We start from the raw sequence: 25,038 nt of genomic DNA on the forward strand, positions 1-25,038 counted from the left end.
CGTCAAATACCCGACCACGCCAGGTAATCCGACAGGAAGCGGCGGGGGCCCAGAAGTCCGCCTGAGTCTGGAAGCAGAGCGGCGGTCTTCTTGTGGCCTGGCGGACATTTCCCAGGCGTCGACGCAAGCTCCGGTGGGATGTCTGTACGGGGAATTGACCTGCCCATAGCCCATTCCCCCAATTCTGTACAAGTCGAGGCACCGGATTAAATTTAATAGGTGGGGGAAATTACTGAAAACAGGAGGTAGGGAAGAGGGCGAAGAGTCCTGGTTAAGTAAGGGCCTTAAGTAGCCAAAAGTGGGGATCCGGGGCCCTCGGGTCCCCCTAGCCGCATCTGCAAGTTGATACGGTAGCACTGAAGGCTGCAAAGCGCCTGGCCCGTGCGGGAGCAGGCGTAGCGTCGCGGGTGGGGGCAGCCGGGGACAGAGCATCGAGGAGGAGGGCCAGATGGGGACGGCCTCTGAGACACTGGCGCGGGGGTGGGGACGCCAGGTGGGAAGGAAAGGGTGGAACCCTGTGCCCCGCTGCTGTAGCGCACCATGGGGGCCGGGGCAGCTGCCCGCCCTCCCCGCCGCTCGCCCCGCGCGGCCCCTCGGCCTCCCCGCCCGCTGGGCGCCGCAGTCTTGGTGAGGCGCTCGATAGTCTGGTTCTTGTGCTCCTCTGCCCGCCGCGCCGCCTGCAGCCGCCTCTTCCGTGCCCGCTCCTCGCGCTTCAGCAGCATCTCCTCGGTGAGGGCGGGGGCGGGGCAGCCCCCAGCCACAGGCAGCGGCAGCATCGGGGAAGGCTGACTCCTCGCCTTCTGGAGCAGAGCTCGCTGGGGAGAGACATACCGGCTGGTGTCAGAAAGTGGAGAGGCGAGGTCCGCTCAAAAGGTGGAGGGGAAGAGCAGATAGGGAAAGCTGGGTGTTGAGCACAGGCCTTGAGAGAGGGATGGAATGAGCACCCTCTCCAGGAGCCCTTAATACTGCCTTCTCCCAGGTCTCCCGACTTTCAGCTTTAGATCCTTGACTTTCAAGGGGAAAAGCATTAGTAATGTTATCTGCCTGCCTCGAGTACCAAAACTCTGTGTACCACCTCTCCGGAGGTTTGTTTTATTTTCTTTTAAATCTTTTTATCTCAATAAATAGCATCAATTGGATAAATGCTCAAGCCAAAAACTCAAGGTTATCCTTGATTCCTCTCCCCTACTACCCCAGGCGCCAACAAGTGTCTATTTCAAAAATATATCCAGAATCCATCTGATTTTCTCCGTCTCCACAACTTCACCTTGGTTCAAGCTACCACCATGTCTCACTTGACTACTTGAATGGCTTCCTAGCTGCTCTTGCTTCTATCCCTTACCCCCGCTAAGAAGGCAAAGTAATCTATTGAAATAGAAATCAAATATATCACTTCTCTGCATACAACCCTTTCGTGGCTTAGTCACACTTACTCTTCTCCTGGAGCACTCCTAGGCATGTTCCACTCAGGATCTTTGCACCTGCTGGTCTCTCTGCCTGAAAAGCTCCTCTGGTTGGAAATGTTATCTCTTCAGAGAGGTGTTCCCTAACTACCCTATCTAATGTTGTTCCCTTTTCTACCACTTTCTATTTCATCACCCTATTTTTGTTATAAACCTTACAGCTTTTCAAAATTATTTATTTACTTATTTACCCCCCAAAAACACACACAAGAATACCAGCTCCATGAGTACAGAAACCTTTGATTTTTCTCCACCACACTGATATCCTCTGCCTAGCAAAGTTCTTGGGACGTGGAAGCATCTCAATATATATTGACAAAGAATGAACCAACTTACCTGTCGAGCAGTGAGCAGCCGTTCATTAATCTCCTTCTTGAGATCTCCATTGTCATCCAGCTCCCCCTTCTCCAGGGCATCCAGCCACCTCTGTTCCTCCTCCTCCTCCTGACCCACTAAGCCCCCAGACAGGTCCCGAAGTGGGGAGGGGGACAGATTACTGTCTTCATCTGGAAAGGAAAGTTGGAAAGCTAGAAGTAGAACTGTTGAGATGAAGAACCCTAATTTGGCCAAGTTAAAACTGGGAGACTCAAAATTCTCACCCTCCTCAGAACCAACCCTCTTCCCTTAACCAGGTGTAATGAGAAACCCAGTCTCCCCACCTCCAGATCCTTCTCACCCAGCCAGGCACGGTACTGCTCAAGAGGGACTCCTTCCATAGGTTCCTCTTCATTGTCCACAACCATAAGGGGAGAGGGTGAGCGAGGACCCTCAGGGATCACAGTGAAGGTAGGAACACTGCAGAGAAGCAACCACTCTGTAAGCTGAGCAACTGTCTCCTTCTCAGTAGCTACATCCAGCCTTCCCTACACCCTCTTGTGTTCTTACTGCCTTAACCTGGGCCCTGAAGTCACAATGTCCATTCTCTGTCTTCTGGAAAGCCTACACAGCTTCTCCTTCTATCTCTGCCTGCTCCTAAAGTTCCCCATGTAAAACCCTGGCCCTCTTGGCCTCACCTCTTGGTGCCCAGGACCTGCCCTCCCAGCTTGATTTTGAGTTTGAGCTGGGGCTTGGCAGGGGACGGCTGCGTAGGCCCAGCCTCCTCCTCCTGATGGTGTTTCTTCTTATGCTTCTTCTTATGCTTCTTGTGCTTCTTCTTGTGCACTCCGTGGCCATGGGTACCCGCCAGACTCAACTCCAGCGCTTCTCCTGTGGGAGGAGAGCCTATCAACGGTGTACGGCAGGAGCAGGGCAGGCAGGGCTCTGAAGAACCCGATACCCTTGAGGGGTCCCACTCCCCGCCCGCGGTACTCGCTGTTACCACAACAGCTTCGCCTTTCTCCTTCCACCTGTGGCCAAGTACCCTGGAGGCTCCGAGGAGCAAGAAGGGCACTCCTTTTCTGCGAATGGCCAAGTTGCTTTATCGACCTGCGCTTACCCGGCTCAGGGGCCTCCATGGCCCCAGAGGTGCTCCCACGCCGCCACAGCTTACTCATGGGGTCCTGCAAGAAAAGGGGGCTGAAAATGGTTTGGACACAAGCAGACATGCCTCTTCCGCCCCGCGGAAGAACTGACTCCAGCAAAACAACTGGCTGCTTCCGGTGCGTAGCAACCATGCTTGTGCGGGGCACGCTTTGCTGCTAAAAGCCTCCCTGAGAAACAACGATCTTTCCAACAAGAGTTCCGGGCCCTCTGAGGCCGGGACTGCTCAAAGGGGCACGGCTTTCCCCTCGCTCCGCCTCCCCACGCTTAGTTCCAGAACTCAGCGCGGGCGATTCAGTTATTACTACACTCAAGCGCGTGAGCATACACTCCGGACCAAATTCGGGCTAGACTATGAGGATACAAAGTTGAATATGAACACTTTCCCCTATCTTTGAGGAGCTCACAGTGGGAGGAGGAGTACCTAAGAAACAATATTGCCGGCAAATTGGCAGAAGTGCCTAACAGTACAAGTGCCCTAGGAGCAGGGCAAATGGTATTTAAGCTTAAATTCTCATCACTAGAGAAATGGATAAATGAATCATGGTGCGACTACCAATCTGGAATACCATGTTGCTAACAAAAGTTGAATGATAAGTAATTGATAAGATTGACATGGAATTTAGATCCTAGTGGGTAATAGCATTGGAAACAATCTGTGTCCCTCTAATGAAACACTGAAATAATTTGGTACATGGATTTGGTACATCCACACAATGGGAAGCTATGCTGCTATTAAAAGAAATGAGGCCCCAGAAAACTAGCCAAGAAGTGGGTGACAGCAATTCCGACTGGTGGCTGGGAAGCAAGGGTAAAGGGAGACATTTTTTGTAATATACCTTTTTGTGCCTCTTGAACTTTGTATAAAACATGTGTATGTTTTACCTAATTAAAAAAAAAGAACAAGGTAGATCTGTGTGTGTTGATATATGAAATAAGGAAAGCAAGTTTCAGGATGGCATGATCCATTTTAAGAAGGCATGATATGCTACCATATACATAGAAAAAAATTGAGGAATGTATGCTATACCGTTAATGGCGGTCATCTTTAGAAGCTGGGGTTGCAAAACTTTCACTATCTAGATCCGTAATGAATTGTCTTACAGCCCGTATATATCATATTCATAATTAGAAAAAAGCACCACCTATACACATATATTTAAATATGTGTGAGATGTGTGTCTGAACAAGTTAGCAGCACTGAACAAAGAAAGGAAAGAACTGATTCAAGAGACATTTGAGTGATAAAATTAAAAGGAATTGTTAGCAATTATGTATGAGAATTCAGGAAGAAGTCAATGTCGTATAGTCATTAAGATTAAGAGAATGGACTTTGGAGTCAAAAAAGCCTATAATAAAATCCCAGTTCCACCATTTATTAGCTATGTAACCTTGGACTCAAAGTTGTTTAAGCTCTCTGAAACTCAGATTCCAGCTTTGTAAGACATAATGATGTAAGACCTACATCATAGGGAATAAAGCAAATCAAGAATGCAAAGAACCTAGGTTGATATCTGCCACGTAGTAGATGTTCAAGAAACAAACAACAACAATAATACATGACTTCTACCATTCTGGCCCAAGTATTTAGAGGGAACATGTTGTTTTAAGTAAAAAGGAAAACATAGGAAGAGAAGTAAGTAAGAAGGGAATCATTTAGTGTTGCCCAAGGTGAATTTGAAGTGCCTGTGGGAATACCCAGATGGAGATGGAATACTGCGAATCGAAGCCAAGGCAGAAGGTGTGAGTGGAGGTGTCATCAGCACAATAATGGAGGTCCGAAGGGATGGAAATCACTGAGACATTCCAGAATGAGCGAGGAGACGAAGAGGAAAGGACCAGGAACAGATTCGAGTGGACACCTGTCTTGGACATAAAGACAGAGGGGTCAGGCAGGGTTGAGAAGAGGAGGTCAAGAGAGGCAAGAAAGGCACCAAGGGCAGAGAGTATCAGCAGATGAAGGCTGTGATTGGCTGTGTACAGTCCTTCAAAGGGCAGGCTGAGCTCCAAGAAGAGGATGCATTCTAGCAGGGTATGAAGGCAATAGTCCTATATCACCAAGAGTTAAAATGAGGGATAATTTGCAGTTGGTATTTGTTGAACATGTTAAAGTTCATAACCTGCTTTCATATCCCTTCTCTCCCTTGATTCTCATGGCAGCTCCGTGAGGCAGATGCTATTGTTCCCTCATAAGGAAACTGAGGCTCACAGAGATTAAACGATTTGGCCAAAGTCACAAAGGTAGGGAGTGGCAAAGACAGCCTCTAACAGAGGCTTCCTGACACAGGCCCAGTTGTGTTTCCTCAACATCCTGATGCCCAGCAGGGAGGAAATGGTGACAGTAAGTAGCCACTGGCTTCATTATTTTGTTTTGTTTTGAGTTTTGCTTTGTTTAGAGTGGGAGAGATTTGAGCATGTTTATAGGCTGAAAGGAAGAACTTTGTCCTTCTGAAAGAGTTCTAAACCTTATTTTTAAAATATAATTTATTTTGAAATAATTTCAAACTTATAGAAGAGTTGCAAGAAGAGTACAAAGAACTCTCTTATCTCCTTAAATCATATTCTGCAACTGTTAAGATTTACCATTTTCTCCCCCAACTCATTATCATTATTTCTTTTCTGATTAATTTGAGAGCAAGTGGCAGACATGATGCCATTTCATCCCTAAACATTTCACTGTGTATTTCCTCAAAACAAGTACACCATTCTATAACATTTGTGCAACCCTCCCAATCAGGAAATTAACCAAGCTACAACACTACCGTCCAATCCACAGACCCCATTCAAATTTCACCAACTGCCCAATATCTCCTTTTCCTTTGTGTCCCAGGATCCAAATCCAGGATTATGCATTACATTCACTTATCATGTCTCTTTGATCTGCTTTAATCTGGAACATTTCTTCACTCTTTCCCTATCTTTCACGACCTTGACAGTTTTAAAGAGTACGGACCTTTGATTCCGTAGGACATCCCTCAACCTGGATCCATCTGGTGTTTCCTCATGTCTAGACTCATAAATTCTTGACAGGAGTACTACACAAAAAAGATTATGCTGGGTTCTTCTCAGTGTATCACATCAGGAGGCATATGGTGTCAGCCTATCCCACCACCCATGATGCTAACCTTGATCACCCGGTCAAGGTGGTGTCTGCCAATTCTCTCCACTGCAAAGTCACCATTGCACCTTTGTAATTAATGAGTATTTTCTGGGGAAATTCTCTGAAACTACTCTAATATCCTGTTCCCCATCAAACCTCCACCCACCAGGCTTAGTACCCATTGATGTATAAGTCAGTGTATGAATCAACTTACAATAGTTGCCAAATGGTAATCTTTCTACTTCCATTATTCCCTCTCCATGTATTAGTTGGCTTTCTATTGCAAGGAAGAGCTTTCTCTTCTCCCTGTATTCATTCACATATGTATTTATTTACATCAGTATGGATTACTATTTCAGTCAAGGGGTTTGTAATCCATTACTATCATTACTTATTGATACTCAAATATGTCCCAAATTTGGACAGTGGGCATTCCTTTAAAACAGCTTCTGTGTCCTTTGGACATGTCTCCATCATTCTTGGAGCACTTTTTTACTTCCTAGCACTAGAAAATGTTTTGGGCCCATCTTGTACTTTCCTTGGATAAGGGGTGGGAACCAAGGGAGGCCAGGCAGCAGGAACATAGGACTGAAGTTAGACAGAGGCCTCACCAAAGTCATGCCAGAGGAAACTGCTGACGAGGATTTCCCTGCTGGCACAACCACCCACTCCTCATGCAGGTGCAGAGACTATATCATGAAGTCTCCCTGGGTCTTGTTTTCACTCCCTTGAGATCCAAAGTCCATTTGGGAGCATTCCAGTTGGTTGGCTTAGGCTGTGAAGAAGTGGGAAGCAGGAGGAATGTCTTTCTCCAGGTGCCATAAAGAAGGCAGAGCCTCAGCCTACCAATATTGTCCACAGTAGGGGACTGTGTGGAAATAGGAGGAGGATTTTAACACTGGCTGACCAACAACACCTTCCCCAAATACCTTCTTCATAGTTAGGAAACAGAGATACAGATTTAAGCAAAGGAAAAAGTTGGAGAGATTATGCACCAAACCAGTGGCATGCTGGTAAATGTTTAACAAAAGCTACCCAGAAAGAAACAGCCCTTATTGATAGTATTACTATTTCTGTTGTGTAAATACTCCCACTATGGCCAATTTCAAACGTGGTCTCATTGAACAGAGAATTGGGAAGAGATGTGCAGTAGCTCGCCATTACATGCATAGCATTCCCACCATACAGATACTACGGATGTAAGCAATCCCAAGAGATAATAGGAAAGTGCAGTAAAACAATTAGGAAGTGATGAATTTTGAGTATTCATCACTTTTGCTTTAATATAATTTATTTAGTTGTAAATGTTTATAATTTAATTTTTAATTGAAGCTGTGTTTAACAAGTGGAATGCACAATTCTGGAAAATCAGCAGTTGTCTCTCATGAGCCAGTGTGAGTCTTCAGCACGCCAAGGTGCCAAACTGTCTCAGTGTTTTTCTCTGATGGTGGGGAAGGCATGGATTTATTCATTTATTTTTTACTTTATAGTATTTCTTAAATGGTAGAATTAGGAGTATTTTTTTAAAAAACCGTATGTGTGTTTTCAAATAAGAATTTATTTTTTAAAATAAATAGGTCCTCAGAAATTTTGGCCCTTGTTTCTCCACCCTCAGTTGAGAACAGTGTCAGCTGGCTTCTCTGACCCCAGTCACAACCTCCTTCAACTGATTTATGCAAAGGGCTGCCAGATTATAATCTCTAAAATATAACTTTAGTTCTGTCTCCCCTTTCCCAAAATCTTCAGTCACGTTGAGAACAAATTGTCAGGGAGGATTTGAGCTCTACTTCCTTTCCAAATGTCTTCCCTTCCTCCATGTTTTGCCAGGGGTTTTCTGCATTTCACTGGGGGCTAGAAGGGTCTATAGAGAAGACAAGGTGTGAGGCTCCAGCCCCTGCTTCCATCATAGCAGCTCTGATTCTATTCCAGGTAAGATTTCATTTGGGGAACAAAAGCATCCTGTTGCTTAAAAACAAACATTTAAAATGAACCATTTTAGTCCAACAGCATGGCTCATCCCAGTCAAGCATTCTCAAATTTGCATGCTTCCTTTAGGCATCTCCTGTGTTCATTCACTTCAACTGATGTGTATTGAGCACTTCCTATATGCCAGGCACTAGGCATAAAGCAGTGGACAAGACAGACTGTCTTTCCCTGGGGACCTTACAGTTTAGAGGAATGACCATGGATATTTGAAGAAATTAAGAGACAATGCTTTTCCTTTTCTTTGCCCTCACTCATCCTTTGAGGTTTATCTCAGAGGCCACTGATTTTGTAAAATCTTTGGATCTGTCTTTCCTACTAACCAGAAGAACTCCCTTCTCCATGTAAATTTTTGCATGTCCACGGTGTTTGTTTTTTTTTTTTTTCCTGTCCAGCATCTATTCCCTCACCTTCTGGTAGCAGTACCTGGAACAGTCTTTGGGAAATCACCTCTCCCTCCCCTCCCCTCTCTCTCAGCCCATTGGGTTCCAATTGGTCTCCAGGAGTGGGCAAGTGACCCAGGCCTGGCCACCTGGCACACAGAATCCTCCTTAGCCACCATGATTGGTTCAGGTCTGGTCACCCCTTTGGCTACCGTGATTGGTTTGAGATGGAAAAATGATCCCAAATGGCCCATAGTCAACCCCAGACATGTGTAGGAACTTCAGGAAATGGATGCTCTCTTTCCTGCTGAATTTAAGCCTGATAGGATATAGACCCAGAATTTTTGGCAACAATCTTGTTATGCTGCGGAAAGTGAAGCCAATATGGAGGACAGTAGAGCTGGACGATGGGAAGAGACAGGATCCTTGTGACATCGAATGCCTGGGTCAAGCCACACCTAAAGCCTGGATATTTTAGTTCCTTAAGCCAATATATATTCTCTTTTGCTGAAGAAATTTAGCCAGGTTTTCTAAAAGAATATTGAGTAATCTGCCACATCAGAGTAATTCTAACCTGGGCTCTCTAAAGCTGAAGGCTGGTATTTCTCTGGCTTCAGCCCACCTGCTATGAAGGAGCCCCACTCTCTCTCAAGTTCTCCCCAGTGAGTTTTGAAGTCCCCAGGAGACTCCTCATGTGTGGTTGGAAAGCTGAGCCTCTGCCATTTCCTTCTCTCCCACTAGGCTCACTGGGGATGAGGCAGGCCCCCTTTTCCTGCAGATGCCCAGAGGGTAGCCCTCTCTCAGCCATGCAGTAAAGCGGCTGAGAGCGAGCCAATACTGAGGTCCCCAGTATCCTCACCCTCTTAAGGCACTTACGGTCTGGGTCCAGGGAGCTGAGGTCGCTGGTGCCCCATCCAAGGGCACAAAGATGCTGCACCGGCTGCTTTATCTTCATAGCTCCGCTTATGGGGCACTTGCCTTGCGCCAGGCACTATGCTGGGCATTTGACACTCATTCTCATATGTAATCCTCACGGCAACCTGAGGGGGGGGAGATAATTACTACATCCTCATTGAACAGATGAGTTCAATGACTGGGCGAAGGGCCCACGGTTAGTAAGTGACAGAACAGGGTTTCAGGACGTGCTTAAGTACTGCCCCATGAATTGTGGCCACTAAGAATGGGCAGGTAGCCGCGGAGGCGAGCCTAAGGAGGGGAGGAGGAAGAAGAAGGGACATTTGGGACTGCAGGAAGTTGAAATGGTGGCTTCGGAAGCTGCTTGGGGATGAGGCTGGGCGCGGTCCCAGGGCCGAGCGAGAGCCGCAGAGCGCCACGCGGCGACCCAGGCGGCTGCGGTATTTTCCGCGCACAGGGAGTCGGGCTTGCCAGGTGGGGGCGGCTGGTGGGCGGGGCTTCGCTGGACCCGCCCCTTGCCCAGGTGAGGCTCCCGAGACCCAGGCCGGAAGGGAGGAAGCGTCTCCTCAGTGCTCGGAGGCGCACAGTGCCCTGGCTGGCGGGCTGGCGGGCCAGGCCTGCTAGGCGCCCCGGGACTGGCCCGGCCGGCCGGGCCTCTGGCGGGGGTGGAGGAGGAGGGTGCCGCGCCCTGCCCGGCCCAGGTGTCGTCTCCGGGGGCGGAGTTTGGGAACCAGGCAGCGGGAGATTCCCGGCCGGACTGGCGGGCGGGCGTCGAGGGACAGAAGCGGACGAGACACGGCAGAGCCGCGCGGCGCGGGGAGTGCGCAGAGTAGGCAAAGGCGCCGAGCCGCCAGCATGTTCTCCCGAAACCACCGGAGCCGGGTCACCGTGGCCAGGGGCTCCGCCCTGGAGATGGAGTTCAAACGCGGCCGCTTCCGACTCAGCCTCTTCAGCGACCCGCCCGAGGTGAGAGCCCCGCGTCCCCGCCTTGCCCTTCGCAGGCTCCCGCAGCTCGGCCGCCCGCCCCCGCCAGTGCGCACGCCGAGGGGCGGAGACGCAGCGGAACGGCTACAGACCGGTGCTTGTTGACTTGAAAAGTAAGGCGCGGACCGTCTGCACGTTAATCGGACCCGCGCCACCCGACACTCCCTGGCCCAGTTGGGATGATTTGCTTCTGCCTGGAAAACTCCAGGTTGGCTCCAATTTAAGGGGCCCCAGGCTCGATTTCCAAAATGTGCCTGGACCCCGGCCCCTCCCCGGCATCCCGGGGCAGAGGGCGGTGGGGAGCTGGGCGGGCTCCAGCAGCTCGGACTCTTGGCCTGCGCGCCCGCTCCTTCGCTGGCCGCCAGCCCCATCCCACAACCTGTCTCAAGCGCCTGGGACAGCCTCCATCATGTCTCCACTTCTAGGCCAGGTCTGCCCCCTTCCCTGAAGCCCTCCCCTGCTGCTCCTCTGTGCCCCTGAAGGGCTGGGAGAGTGTGGGGGGAGTTCCCTTTTAACGATTTGGGGTTATTTCCCACACTCAAACTTTCAGCCTCCTTTCCTAGGGCCTAGGAGGAGGCCAGCCTCTAGTCTGACAATTTCCTCCATAGCCCCCCGCTCTCTACAGTCGTTGTCCAGGTCTGACCCTACCTGTAACTCCCTCGCGAGGGGCTGAAAGGTGTGGGGCTGAGCTACGATCGAGAGGGAGAGTAGTAACCGTAAAGAGGCTGTCCCCAAGGTCAGCTCTCCTTCCCCGCTGGGCCTGGAAAGAGTTAAGTGAGGGGGCCCTCCTCCCGCCCCCCTCTCCCTCGCTGCCCGGATTCCAGGCCTGGCTTCTGCCCTTTCCCCCCAGCCTGCCTGGAACAAAGGCCCTTTCACACTCTGTCCTGGGCCTTCTCTGACTCAGAAGCTAGTGGACCTGGGCGAGAGGGCCTTTGTCGGTCCCGCACAAGCAACTCCGCGTGGGGCCAGCGTCGGGGAGTGGGGGGCGAGGCCCGGGGACCAGGAGGAGGGGCCTGTGAGCTGGGGCCGCCCCCGGGATAAGCCCGGCCTTTGGGGGCCTGTGCTGAGGAGGAGCCGGGGCGGAGCCGCACAAGGCCCGGCCCGCTGCCGAGGAGAGTGTGACTCCGTGGGCCCGGGGTGGAGGGGGGGCAAAGCTGCAGCTGGCTGGGAATCGGGGCTGGTTTCCTGTCTGGAAGGGAAGGGGCCCGCAGAGGGGAGCGGGGGCAGCAGCAGACAGGCACACCCCTGCCTTTCTCCCTCTCCTCCCTTCTGCTGGAAAAGCGAGGTAACTGTGAGCCCAGGGTGGGGCGGGCTGGATGGGGGCCCCAAGTTGGATGAGGTGGCCCTGGGGGTTGGGCTGCGTTATCTCTTTGTCCCCCTCCCTGGGCTCACTCTCCCCTCGAGTCCTTGCCTTCAACTCTCTTCTTCCTTAAACTAAGCCAGAACCCCTCTCAAAGAGCTCCAACCTCCTGACAAACCCCACGACTCCGTAGAACCTGCATGAAACGTCCCCTCCCTGCCCCCTTCCAGCTGTGCCTGCCCCTCACGCCCTACCGGCACACAGATTCTCTGTCTGCCAGGCCAGGGATGTGGGCGGGGGCTGGGGAGGGGCCAGAGACGCAATGAAAGGGCCTTTTTCTTCCACAGCTGGGGGAACAGCTGCCACCAAAGCAAGACTGGACACTTTGTGCCCAGAGCCCCCTCTGCAGCTGGCCGCCCCTCCTGGGACCCTGCTCATCCTCACCTCGCTTTCCTTTGCTGTTATGCCCGGCTCCCGCCAGGGCTCTGGAACAGCGGTAGGCAAGGAAAGTTTGTCACAGCAGCCAGAGGGGTCTAACAGGAGTGCAGAAGGACAGGGGTGGCCTCTACCGTCTGCCCAAGAGCTGCCTCTTTCGAGACCAGGGGAGCAGCGGGAGGAGGGACTGTGGGGGCAGCGTGGTGCGGGCCCACCCCACCCCTCTGGAGGGGTCAACGAGGGAAGGGGCACTGGGGGGCACAGAGATGCAGGACAGATTGCACATCCTGGAGGACCTGAATATGCTCTACATTCGGCAGATGGCGCTCAGCCTGGAGGTAACACCCCCACCCCTGGAGTACACTTCTTCCACATGCATCCCAGCCCAGGTCTCAGCCCTGCCCATCCCTGCTGGGGCTGATGGGGGAGGGCAGGGCCCACTCAAAGTGGAGAGGGACAGGTGGTTCTGTATGCCCTACGTTGGGTGCTATGTGTGGACCCAGGCTCAGTTCTGCCAATCAGAGCATTATGTGGGCAACAGGGTCTTCACACGTATTACTGGAAGCTCTGTGGGTGGGGGTGGATGTGCGTTCTGGGGCCGAAGGCCCCTTTTAGGTATGGGAAGAAGAGAGGAGTCCAATGTGAGAGAGGTTTGCAAGGAAGGATGTGGCCTTACTAGAGTAGGCGACCGGGACTCTGGAGCAGGATGTAAGGATTCTGCTGGCCCTGGAGATGGCAGGGAGATGTTTTTTTTTTTCAAATTTATTTATTGTTAAACACATTTATTGAACACCTGCTATATGCCAAGCTCTTTTCTAGACCATGAGATACCTCAGTGAACAAGATAGGAAAGGTCCATTCTACTGGGGGAACAGATGATAAACATACAAACACATACATGATCTCACATAGTGAAATTATGGTGAAAACAGGGGGATGTAACAAACATCAGGTAGGGGAGGCAGCATTAGATGTGGAGGTCAGTGGAGACCTCTGTGAGGAGAACGTTGAGCTGAGACCAGAGGATATGAAGATATGTGAAGATTGAAGGAAGGGCTTTCCAGACAGAGGGCATAGCAAGGGCAAAGGCCCTTAACTGGGATGAGTTCTGGTTCTGGTGTGGCTGGAAGACAGTAGTTGGGGTCGAGCTCATGGGCAGAGGCCAGGTTATGCAGGGCCTTGAAGGCCAGGACGAAACACTTAGATTTTTCTGTGAGTGTGATACTGGCCCATGGAAGGGTCTTAGGCAGGAGGATGACACATCTAATATTTTAAAATGACGGCTGCTGTGGAGAATGGGCTAGGCTGCAGTGGGCTGGGAGAGAGGAGGTTTGGCCAGAAAGGTGGCAGAAGACCACCAGGTAGGAGGTTGTTACCACCCTAGATAAGTGAGCCTGGTGTTATGGATTAAAGCGCTCATGGTGGAGACTGGGAGAAGCGGGTGGGCTTCAGACAGTGGTGGGAGATCTGACAGGGCTTGCCAATGGATTGGACGTGAGGGGTGAGGCAAAGATTGACTCCAGGGTGAGTCCTAGGTATGTGGCTGAGCGACTGGGCAGTGTGGCCATTTCCTGAGATGGGGAAGATGGAAGAAGCGGTAGAAGTGACCGTCTGGACTAGGCAGGGGGTGGCTTCTGAGGGAGGTCAGACAGAACAGTAAAAAGTCTAGATCAGGAGTGGCAATTTCTTGTATGTGTTACCCATGCCTCCTGCAGCCCTGCCCCCATCCCTGGATCATAGTAGACATTACTAGTCAATCATGGCACTCTTTACCAACAAGCCCAGCTGTGGCCTCAGAATCTTTATGAACTCAAGCTTGGCCATAAATTGTGCAGGTTGTGTCCTTCACAAGGGCGCCGCAAGGCAGAGGTAGGAGTCCTGGCCTGGGTTCGGGCTGCATGAGGAAGGGGGGTCCTTTTATCTAACCTGTTTGCCTGGAGAGGGCCATCTTTTTTAATGCACAGAAAAGGTGCCCAGTGAGCCTGCTGGGATTCTGACAGTAACTATTATCCTGTGTTGGCACAAGAGGTAAAATTTATTTGCCATCCCTAGTCCTCTGCACTGTCTATGTTACGAGTTACATGTGGCTATTTAAATTTAAAATTTATTAATTAAAATGAAATTTAAACTTTAGTTCCTTAGTTGTTCTAGCGACATTGCAAGTGTTTGATGGCTACTGAACATTTCCATCATCACGGAAGATTTTATGGGACGGAACCGATCTAGGTATTGAAATGTGTAACTTGTGCATCCCTCCATGTCATTTTTCTTCAGAGGAGCTCTGCCCACATTCTGGGGCAGGGGACAGGCAGAGATTTCACTTTCGTCACCTCTCCTTCCGCCATGGGCTGCAGGTGCTGTGTTCTTTCTCCAGGAAGCTCAGCAGTTCCCCCACCCTCCTTCTCAAAAGAGAGGCCCACTGATGTTTCAGGGATTAGCAAGAGAGGTAGTCTGGAAGAGTAAATCCAAGAAGATTTTCTGGAGGAGGCAACTTAAGCTGCAAGTAAAGGGCAGGTGGGAGTGAGAGAAAGGTGGTTTTTAAATACGTGCTGGGGCCAGGTGGAGGTCAGACTTTCCCATTTAATCCTCAAATAGTGCTGTGAAGGAGGTGTGATACTCCCCAGTTTACAAACTGAGGCTCCCAGAGTTTAAGTTCTCACAACTAGTCAGGTTCCTAAGCCAGGATTTGAACTAAGCCCTGGTTAGAGATTCTGAAGGGAACAGAAGGTGATGAGAAGCAGAGCAGGAAGTCAGGGACAGAAGAGAGTGGGAGGGACGGGAAAGGATGTCCACAGAGGGCCTAATGTGTACCGGGGCTTCTGCCCATGACTCATCCTCCTTCAGCCCCTTGGGCCCTGACCCAGGTCGGCCTGACATCCAGCTCTGGGCACTTTCCCAGGAGCCTGGTGAAAACGCTGCCTGCCTGGGGAGATGTGGGTGGGGAGGGGGCGGCAAGAAGCTATCCCTGCGGTGGGGAGATGAGGGCAAAGCACAGGGATCCAGAGCCCACAGCAGAATTCCTGAGATGCCCTGCCCACGGGGTGGGAGCGGGGATTCCTAGGGCGCTCTCTGCCGTGGAGCCGTGGGAGAGTGGATTTGGGGCCAGAGGGCGGCGGGTGGGGAGTAGCGAGGGGTTTCTGGGCCCTCAGTCCGGCCCATCCAGGCTGGGCTTGGGGACTTCTCTCTGGCCCCAGTTATTCCAATTTATACACTGTCTTCCTCCCCCATGCTCTGGGGCAAGGGGTGACCTTGGAGGACAACCGCAATGCAGGAGGGGCCTCCCGGCCTCCTGCAGCCCGAGCGCGGCGCTGAGGCCCGGAGCCCTTTCTTGGGCGATGTGGGAGCCCCCGGAGGCACTGTCGCGGCGCGACTGGGTCTCTGTGGTCGCGCCACCGGAGCTCGGAGTCTAGCCCAGCAGGGACCACCCGCGTCCTAGAGCCCTTCGGTGGCTCTCGCTGCAGTTGGGAGCTGATGTCACCGGCGCCCTGAGCGCCGCGGGCAGGGGCGGCTGTGCGGGCACCGGGTCCCGCCGGCTCCCCGGACCCCGCGCGCTGCCTGCGTTGGGGCCGCGCGCGCAATGGACAGGGCTAGGGAAGGATCCGTGAGTGCTGGGGCCGCGACCAGAAGGCCAGCCAGGACACCTCTGTGTCTCCTCCTCCTCTGCTCTCACCCCTTTGGGGTGTTTGTAGTAGAAGCTGGATGCAGAATGGGATGGGGAGTTGGCAAGCAACGAAGCATAGCAGAGGTGGGACCCCGGTGCAGGCAGACATAGCGGGGTGGAGGAAGCTGTGTAGTCTGGGAGGGCTTCCTGGTGGAGGCGGCGTTGGGATTGGGTTGGCCTAATTCTGAAGGGTCAGGAAGGGAAACAGGTGGATAGTGCTGGGGAAGGGGGGTGATGAGACTCTGGCATAAGCCAGGAATAAATAGTGAAGGAAGAATCTGCAGGGAGGCTGGGCAAGGCTTTTGGAAGCAGAAATTTAGGGTATTCAGATCTTGGAGGCTTGAAGGCTGGAGCCACCAGGGACAGAAGCAAGGGCAAAGGGTGTGGAAGAGAGGTGGCATGAGGGAGATGACAGGTTTTGGGTGGTCACATTCACCCCCCCACTTCCAGCCTGGTGGTTCCACTTGGCTTGCCTTCTGAACTGATGTGTACACTGTCTCAGGGTTAGTCTTCTACCTCCTCTCTGAAGCCTTCCCCATCACCTCAGCCAGAAGCTAACAGTCTGTTTCCTGTGAGGGTGTTTATGCCATGACATGGCACTTATGGAGCAGCCATTAGTGTCTGCATCTCTAACCTCTCAGCTGGATGTGAAATGTGGAGCTGTGGACAGCACAAGGATGCTGCAGTGTTTGTCGGGTGAATGCTGCTGCTGCCCAAGTAGCATCATTAAAATAAGCATCCTCACCTTCACGTATAGCATGTTGGGGGCACTGCGCTAAGTGCTTCACGTTCCTGTCTCACTAATGCCTCACAACCGCAGGATGCGGGGACTGCTTCTGTCCTCATTTTACTGATGGAGAAACAGAGGCTTAGGGAGGTTCAGTAAATTACCCGGTGCTTTTAAAATAAATTTATTTCCATCTTCTCAAGACTGGCAGGGCTGTGACTCAGACCCAGTTTTGTTTTATGTTGAACCGGTGCTCTCACTCTCTGCTCTGTGCCAAGACCTCCACAACTCCTTTCTGAGCAAATGTTTCTGAGAATCCTGGTGCCTCTCCCAGTGCCCCCTCTCTGGCCCTTACACAAAGCCTGCTCAGCCCCTCACTCCTGACCTCCTGCTTCACCTGCCTTCTTATTCTCATTCTTTGCCTCCGTCTTCAGCTCCCAAGCTCAGAGGGCCAGCAGGTGGCAGATCCCCTAATTTGGGGTGTGTACGAGATTCTGTGCAGCACGGGTGAACTCTGTAGGTGGTATGCTCCCTCTCCACTGATCCCTTGCCAACTAGATGTCCACCCTCATCACTTGAGTCTTTCGGGTAACCCAGGCTGGGCTGTGCTATCCGTGGCCATTCCCTTTAGCTGGTGGTTCTCAGCCCTGGCTGTATCTCAGAATCACTTGGGGAATTTTCAAAAAAATGAACATGCCTCACTCTCAGAGATTCTTATTCTGCAAGTCTGAGGTGGAGCCTGGTAATTTTTTTTTAACTTAGAAGATTTAATTTTTTAAAAAGGTAACAATTTCCAATAGTACAGTAGTAGAGTAGGATATGTATATAAATAAAGTATCTTAAATCTGTTTTCTATTCCTGGCTCCCAGTCCTGCAACCACTATTTTATGCCTATCTATGTATATGTATATGCATGAATATATATATACATGCATTGCTTAATGACGTAGACACTTTCTGAGAAATGCATCGTTAGGCGATTTTGTCATTTTGCAAACATCACAGAGTGTATTTACACAGACCTAGATGGTATAGCCTACTACACACCTAGGCTCTATGGTACTAATCTTATGAGACCACTGTCGTATATGCAGTCTGTTGACTGAAGTGTTGTTGCGGCACATGACCATATCACACACAAATGGTAGCATGCTATAATACTGTTACGCTTTCTTTTCTCACTTTATGTATTTTGAAGATTGTTTCACAGCTGCACACATGTCCACCTCACTCTTTAATGTCTGCAATATTCCATATTTCATGGTGAAGATGTGCTGTAGCTTATTTGACCAATGCCCTATTGAAAGGCTTTTCATCTTAGTATTTAAAACAATGCTGCTGTGAATATTTTTGTATAGATGGCTTTGCCCATATGTTTGTATTTGTAGGAGAAACTCCTAGATATTGGATAGCTGGATCAAAGGATATGTGAATTTGTAGTTTTCATAGATTTTTCTAAATTGCCTCAAAAGAGGTTGAAGGAATTTTTTTTTTAAAGATTGGCACCTGAGCTAACATCTGTTGCCAATCTTATTTTTTTTCCTTCTTCTTCTCCCCGAAGGCCCCAATACATAGCTGTACATTCTAGTTGTAGGTCCTTCTGGTTGTGGCATGTGGGACGCCGCCTCAGCATGGCCTGAGTGGCGCTATGTCCACGCCCAGGATCTGAATCAGCGAAACCTTGGGCCACAGAAGCGGAGCACGTGAACTTAGCCACTGGGCCACAAGGCCAGCCCCAGGCTGAAGGAATTTAAACTCCCCCCATCAAATGCACAACAGCATCTGTAGTTTTACAAAGCTTCTCTGGTTATTCTTGGGCAGCTGAGGTTGAGACTCAACCTTCGCTCTTGAGTTGCCTGAGACATAAGTTTCTTATCAGTTTCTCCTGGGCTACAGCCCACTTGGGGACTGGAGGGTGCTTCCACCTGTCCCCTGACTGACATTTCCTTCTTATCCTTCTCCCCACTCTGGCTAGGACACAGAGTTGCAGAGAAAGCTAGACCATGAGATTCGGATGAGGGAAGGGGCCTGCAAGCTGCTGGCGGCCTGCTCCCAGCGTGAGCAGGCTCTGGAGGCCACCAAGAGCCTGCTGGTGTGCAACAGCCGCATTCTCAACTACATGGGCGAGCTGCAGCGACGCAAGGAAGCGCAGGTGCTGGGGAAGACAGGCCGGCGGTGAGCAACGGGGAGGCAAGGCCTTAGGAGGGGTAGTGGTGCAGCGTGTATTTATATGTGGAGTATGGACCATCCTGAAGATGACCTCCCCGTGAAGACCTGTCAGGGGCCTGGAAGACACCTTGGTGTTTTACTAGTGCAGTGTGCTACCCAGAGGTGCACTAGTGAGTAGCTAGGAACGCCAGTGCATCTGGTGAAAGGCTGGCAGTCTGAGGGATAGTTATGCAAAAGCATGACTTTACTAAGCCCCACCTGTGATCTGATGAGGCTGGCTGGCTGGTTTCTAGAAAGCCAGTTTTCTCAAAGCCAGTTCATCAAATGGTCAATTTGCTGAATGCCCAATTTACTACAAACTGACAATAGTTCATTATCCCTGGGGTTCACCATCAGAGGCAGGGATTGGGAAGTGAATAATAAAAAAAACATTTAAGGCAAAGCCTACCCCTTCACATAAATTAGATTGTGCATTCCAAAAGGGCTCAGCTTCTAGATGTGAAACAAAATCTACAATGATGTTGGACTCTGCTGATCTGACAAATCTAGTGAAATGGTTGAGGCGATGCTGTGGTAAAACTAAAAGGTTGGAGAAAATATTTGACAAGTTGATTATTCTGAGAATTGGCCATTTTTGGTAAATTGGTCATCTGGAGAATTGGTTTCTGGCAAAGTGGCCTGCTTGACCCCACAAGGTGGAGTGGGGAGAAGGTCCCATCTCCTCACTGGTGTGGTGCCCATACCAGCTCAGCCATGAAGACTAACACAAGGAGAGGGTGCCAGGAGCCCTCCAGAGCTCACCTATGAAGGCAGAACACCCACTCTACGGCTGCCCCATAAAGCTAAAGGAAGGGCAAGCAGGGGGACAGCTTCTACTGTGAGTTTAGTTTCCTGAGAGGCAGTCATCGACAGGCTCTGTGTGGCCCCAGTCCCCACACGCAGCCCAGACAGTGTGATCTGAGGTTCACCCCAAGTCCCTGACAGCTAAACACATGGCCATCAGTGCCACTACATCAGGCCCTACTAAGTCGCTAGTTACATTAGTGGCACTATGAATTAGGATGGATAAATCATCACCTCAGGAGAGGGACACATGCTTGGTGAGACCTGGTGCTGGGGGGAGAGGAGGAAGGCTGGGTGCCTGGGGCCCTGCAGGGGGGATGGGGAACTTGGGGCACTGGGAAGGCTCAGCATGTCTACTCAGGAGAGCAAGCAGAAAGCAAAGCTTGGGGGGAGGGCAGGAGAGAGGTCTGTGGCAATGGAACACAAATATTCCCTGGTTGGGTTTTCTCCTTTCATCAAACACTGGTTAGCTTGATTTTCCGAGGGATCCAGTACCCTCTTATTTCAAAGAAGCCATGAGATGGAGACGAGCTGCCTCCCTTATTGTTAAAAAGAAAGCCTGCAAACCCCTCTAAGCCTGGGGTTTAATGGAGCAGAGCCCTTGGACAGGAGTCTCTGGGCACCTGTCCCCTTAAGGCCCCACTTGTCCCTGGCAGGGGTCTGGGCAGGTGGTCAGGGAGGGTGCTTGGAGGGGAGGAGCCCCTAGCTTGTATTATGTGTGTGACCAATCATGCCTCTAGTGTCTCCAAGCCCGGCACCCCCTGGGTTCAGTCGGTAACTCTCCCTAACAGTTCCTTAGCCCTGCCATGGCAGTCTGGCTGGGGACCTGGGGGTCCTAGAGCCCTTGGGAACTGGAGCCAGGGGGAGTAGCATCACGAGGCCAGGCTAGGATGATGTGATTTGCCCACAGGCCTTCTGACAGTGGGCCACCCGCTGAGCGCTCCCCCTGCCGCGGCCGGGTCTGCATCTCTGGTAAGAAGCACAACCACCCCAGCCGCTGGCACTCCTTGCCCAACCACAAGACCTCCTGCCCCATCTCAACATCTATTCCTACCCCTCTGCCCCGTAGACCTCCGGATTCCACTCATGTGGAAGGACACAGAATATTTCAAGAACAAAGGCGGTGAGTTCCACATATGCTGGGACGAATTCAGAGAGGTGACTCCTGTGGGGCAGTCTTTACCAGTTGGCCCTCTTTGTCCCCAGACTTGCACCGCTGGGCTGTGTTCCTGCTGCTGCAGCTAGGGGAACACATTCAGGACACAGAGATGATCCTGGTGGATAGGACCCTCACTGACATCTCCTTTCAGAACAGTGTGCTCTTGTGAGTACCGCATCCCTGTGGCTCCCTCCTTTCTCCACTCTGCTCCAATTCTCGGATGAGGCAGCTACAAGGGAGGAGGAGGAGAGGGAGACGGGCCTTCCTGGAGAGCTGTTCTGCTGTTCTGTACTTGCACATCCATCCTCTAGCCTACTCCATCCTCCCCAACCGCCCCCCTGACCCCACCCCACAATATTCCTGGACTTCCCCAGGACCATCCTCTTTTCTTCCTCCCACATTCTTATAGCTCTGAGGCAGGGCCAGACTTTGAACTGCGGCTGGAGCTGTATGGGGCCTGCATGGAAGAGGAGGGGGCCCTGGTTGGCGCCCCCAAGAGGCTTGCCACCAAACTCAGCAGCTCCCTGGGCCGCTCCTCAGGGAGGCGTGTCCGGGCATCGCTGGAGAGTGCTGGGGGTTCGGGGAGCAGTCCCATCCTGCTCCCCACCCCGACTGTGGGGTAAGGCCTTGCATTCCCCCACCACCCTCAGCTGCCTGTATCCTGACCACAGGTGACCTCTGAGCTGTCTTGTGCATGCAGAACCTATTTTGCACTGCTGCCAGGACCAATAGGAATGCAAGGAGAGCTAGGCCCCAGGGTTTTCAGTTTTTTTGCAGCAGCAATACAGCTTATGTAGATAGAACAGAGCACCCTGGTTGGAGCACAGTAGCCTGGACCCTGCAGTTTGCCTCCAGGTGCCTGAAGGGACCCGGTGGAACCACTGGACCTCTGAGGAGCAGTTTGAGAATCTCTAGCATAATGAACAGAATGCTGATTCTGGAGACAGACATGGGTTCAAATTTCAGCTCTACCACCTACCAGCCATAAATTATGGGCAGATTTCTTAAATTCTCTAAGCCTCAAGCTGCTTCATCTATAACTAAAGAATGCCACCAACCTCACAGGGCTGTCGGGGGAATACAGTGGGGTAACATCTTTAAAGCACAGGACGCAGCACTTAGCAGGAGCTCAGTAAATGTTTGTTTCAGCTGCTGTGGGGGAGGCAAGCTGGTTTTCTGTGGGGCAGCCTGATCAATGGAACAGACCTGCTCAGCCCTTCCAGCCCCTGCCGTCTAACACTCCCCTCCCCTGGCTGAGGCCCACTGCTCTATCTGTCCTGTAGTGGTCCTCGTTACCACCTCTTGGCTCACACCACGCTCACCCTGGCAGCAGTGCAAGATGGGTTCCGCACACACGACCTCACCCTCGCCAGCCACGGTGAGTATGTGTGTGCATGGAGGATGCTGGATGGTGAGAAGAGGAGCCTTGGATGGTCCTCTTCGCATTCCTCACCTCATCCTGCACTTCCTTCTCCCCAGAAGAGAACCCCGCCTGGCTGCCCCTTTACGGTAGCGTGTGTTGCCGCCTGGTGGCTCAGCCTCTCTGCATGACTCAGCCTACCGCCACTGGTACCCTCAGGGTGCAGGTGAGGGGGTCTTGAGGAGTGGAAGGGAACAGGGAGAAGGCAGAGGAGAGCTGGAACACCTAGGAATCAAAGGACTATTGAAAACTCAAGATCTGGGTGGAGGAAGGAGGGGTATGGCAACATGAGAGGAGGATCAGACAGGAGGGCGAGTTGAAAGCAGCAGATTCTTGATGGGGGCTGGGAAGAAGGGTGTTGGGGGGTGTGATTCCCCCAGGAAACCTGGAGTCATTTATGCAGCAAGCTGGGGAGCTGCAGGACTGGGCGCGAGTGCATGGAGTCCTGAAAGGCACAAACCTCTTCTGTTACCGGCAACCTGAAGACTTGGATACTGGGGAAGAGCCGCTGTTTACTATTGCGATCAACAAGGTGATGGGTCCCCTGGTGGTGAAGCCACCAGGTGCCAGGGTCAGGGCACCTCTCCTTCAGGCCCCAGGAGGGTGGGCAGAGACCTCAGTGAGATCAAAGCTAGCCTCCTGCTCCTAACAGCATCACAACCAGCTTCAGGGCCAGGAATCCTGAGGGGACCATATTCTCCACTCGCATCAATGGAAAAGGATCATCCTTTCTAGTCACCAGCCTCAGCCCCTGCCAAGTCTCAGAGGGGGTTCTACAGCCAGTCTAGGATTGTTCATCCTCCTTCCATCTTTCCCCTCAGATTCCAATCTGTATCTACTTCACTTTTCCTGGTTTTCTCTCCCAACCCAAGTCCATGACCCTGCTTTGCTCCCTAGCCATTTTGCTGGCTCTCCTGCCAGCTTTTATGGAAGTGCTAAGGGACCTTAGGCCTCAGCATTCCTGCCTGCCTCCGTGCCTTCCCCACCTTGCTCAATCCCTCTTTCCTTGTCTCCATCTGCTCCTCTTTCCCCAAGGACCATCTGTCTCATCCCTAGTCCTTTCCTGCCATTCCTTCCCACTCTGGTCAGTAGGAGGCAAATGAGAGGGCTTGGTGAAAGCCCCACAAGCTCCTCCTCCTAAGGCAAGGAGGTTCAAGCTGCCCGATGTCACTGCTGACTGCTGTGACCATGGTGGAGGTGGAAGCAGACCCCTTCTTTCTCCTGCAGGAGACTCGAGTCCGGGCAGGGGACCTAGACCAGGCCGCAGGCCGGCCCTTCACTCTGAGCATCAGTAACCAGTATGGGGAGGACGAGGTGACACACACCCTTCAGACAGAGAGTCGGGGAGCCCTGCAGAGCTGGATGGAGGCTCTGTGGCAGCTTTTCTTTGATATGAGTAAGAGCACGGGGCTGGACTGAACCTTTGGGAGGGACTGGGGTTTCTTATTTTTACCAAAGGCTTCAATTTCAAGAATGTGTGGAAGAGAATGTAGCAGGGGAGAGGGCAGCCTGGCCTTCTCTCAGTCCTTCCCCTCCCCACCCCCAACCAATGCTCCCCCTTCAGGTCAGTGGAAGCAGTGCTGTGATGAAGTCATGAAAATTGAAACCCCCGCTCCCCGGAAACCACCCCAAGTCCTGGCCAAGCAGGGGTCCTTGTACCATGAGATGGGTGAGTGAAAGTGCACTCCGGGAACCTGATGGGAAGTGGGTGGGGGCTTCAAGGGAACCCTGATAATGGAAGCAGAGAGAAAGCACACTTGGGCTAGGGCAGAGCTCCGGAGGCCCAAGTCCCACCCAGTCCTTTTGTATTCCTTTCTCTTCTCACTCTTCTTAGAACCACCTCCACCAAAGTTCAAAACGAAACCCCAAAGAACCAGATTCATTTCATGGATTTCTTTCCTAATTTTTTTTTTTCCTGTTTCCCTTTCTGCATGCGGATTCCTGTCTCTTCCTCTGACCCTTCACTTGCCTGGCACTGCTTTCATTTTCCTCCTCTTTCTTGATTTCTTCACCCACTTTTGTGAAACCTCTCACCCCTGTCCACCCTGCCCCCCACATCCCATAGTCTTATCAGAGCCCACAGCTCCAGGTGGCCCAGGTGAGGGGCTGCTCCTGCAGGATAATGCAATCTCGGCTGAGATCCGGGCTTTGCTTTCCTCCTATTACAGCGACAGGTGATGTTCAGGGCTGGGTAGGCCTGGGGCCTAAGCTCTGACTAGCCCCCTCCCCTCAACCCTTTCCTGGTGCCACAGCTATTGAGCCGCTGGATGACATCGCAGCGGTGACAGACATCCTGGCCCAGCGGGAGGGCGCGAGGCTGGAGACGCCCCCACCCTGGCTAGTGATGTTTACAGAGCAGCCTGCCCTGCCTAGTCCCTGCTCACCTGCTTCAGTGGCCCCAGCCCCAGCCCGGACCCACCCCCTGCCCTGGGGGCGACCCCGAACGTTCTCCCTGGACGCTGTCCCCCCAGACCACTCCCTTGGGGCTTCCTGCTCGGTGGCCCCTCTTCCCCAGCAGCGATCCCCACGGTCCAGAGGACTCTGCAGCAAAGGCCCACCCCGCACTTGGCTCCAGTCACCAGTGTGAGAGAGAAGGGTGCTGGCAACAGGATCTGGCCAGAAGAGGAGATGACCTATGTGCAGTTGGGCTCTGGACATGGCGCTGTCTTTAGCAGGTTGGCCAGCTTGGCCTCCCCTTCTTCTGCTGGACTGGGAGTAGGCTGGGGAGGGGGAACAGAAGCCCCTCTTAAGCTGTGGTTGCCATGGTGCTGAGGGACTCATTCCCGGGGCTGGCTGGGACCCCCTGAACCCTTCTTGGGAGAAAACTGGAACCAACCTTGGCCTACCTCCCCGCACTAACCAGCTTTGAGGATGGCACTGAAGAGCCTGGGAGGAAATGCACCTCCCCTGTGACTCCCACATCAACCATTAAAGTTATTTAACAGCAGCCCTCACCTGGTTCTTGAGGACAGATCGCCTCTCTGCTTGGTCTGGACTTGCCCCATGCCCTCATCCCT

At 52.1% G+C, this 25,038-nt stretch overlaps 2 protein-coding genes across 9 annotated transcripts; one reads left to right on the forward strand and one right to left on the reverse strand.

The window, feature by feature from the left end:
* Positions 1–155: 155 nt before the first annotated feature.
* INO80B (INO80 complex subunit B) lies at positions 156–9,448 on the reverse strand. Of its 2 annotated transcripts, XM_070511929.1 has the most exons (6): positions 9,285–9,448; positions 2,899–2,962; positions 2,477–2,669; positions 2,140–2,258; positions 1,800–1,969; positions 156–815 (listed from the first exon to the last, which is right to left on the reverse strand). In XM_070511929.1, the coding sequence occupies exons 2-6, from the start codon at positions 2,954–2,956 to the stop codon at positions 285–287; spliced, it is 1,071 nt and encodes a 356-aa protein (XP_070368030.1). In that variant the 5' UTR covers positions 2,957–2,962; positions 9,285–9,448; the 3' UTR covers positions 156–284. The 2 variants fall into 2 exon arrangements, with proteins under 2 accessions (XP_070368030.1, XP_044628643.2); XM_044772708.2 differs by lacking the exon at positions 9,285–9,448 and having other exon boundaries at positions 157–815; positions 2,899–3,071.
* Positions 9,449–9,732: 284 nt separating this feature from the next.
* RTKN (rhotekin) lies at positions 9,733–24,997 on the forward strand. Of its 7 annotated transcripts, none has more exons than XM_014829794.3 (13): positions 11,395–11,592; positions 11,955–12,380; positions 18,406–18,605; positions 20,353–20,414; positions 20,512–20,565; positions 20,649–20,766; positions 21,011–21,220; positions 21,885–21,979; positions 22,081–22,187; positions 22,425–22,553; positions 23,249–23,417; positions 23,586–23,690; positions 24,274–24,997. In XM_014829794.3, exons 2-13 carry the CDS (start codon positions 12,309–12,311, stop codon positions 24,606–24,608), a joined length of 1,656 nt encoding a protein of 551 aa, XP_014685280.2. In that variant the 5' UTR covers positions 11,395–11,592; positions 11,955–12,308; the 3' UTR covers positions 24,609–24,997. The 7 variants fall into 7 exon arrangements, with proteins under 7 accessions (XP_014685278.2, XP_070368021.1, XP_070368022.1 ...); XM_070511924.1 differs by having other exon boundaries at positions 11,434–11,592; positions 24,087–24,991; XM_014829792.3 differs by lacking the exons at positions 11,395–11,592; positions 11,955–12,380 and adding an exon at positions 9,733–10,289.
* The last annotated feature ends 41 nt before the right edge of the window (positions 24,998–25,038 follow it).

This window comes from Equus asinus, chromosome 6 (genome assembly GCF_041296235.1).
Source record: "Equus asinus isolate D_3611 breed Donkey chromosome 6, EquAss-T2T_v2, whole genome shotgun sequence".
Lineage (NCBI taxonomy): Eukaryota > Metazoa > Chordata > Mammalia > Perissodactyla > Equidae > Equus > Equus asinus.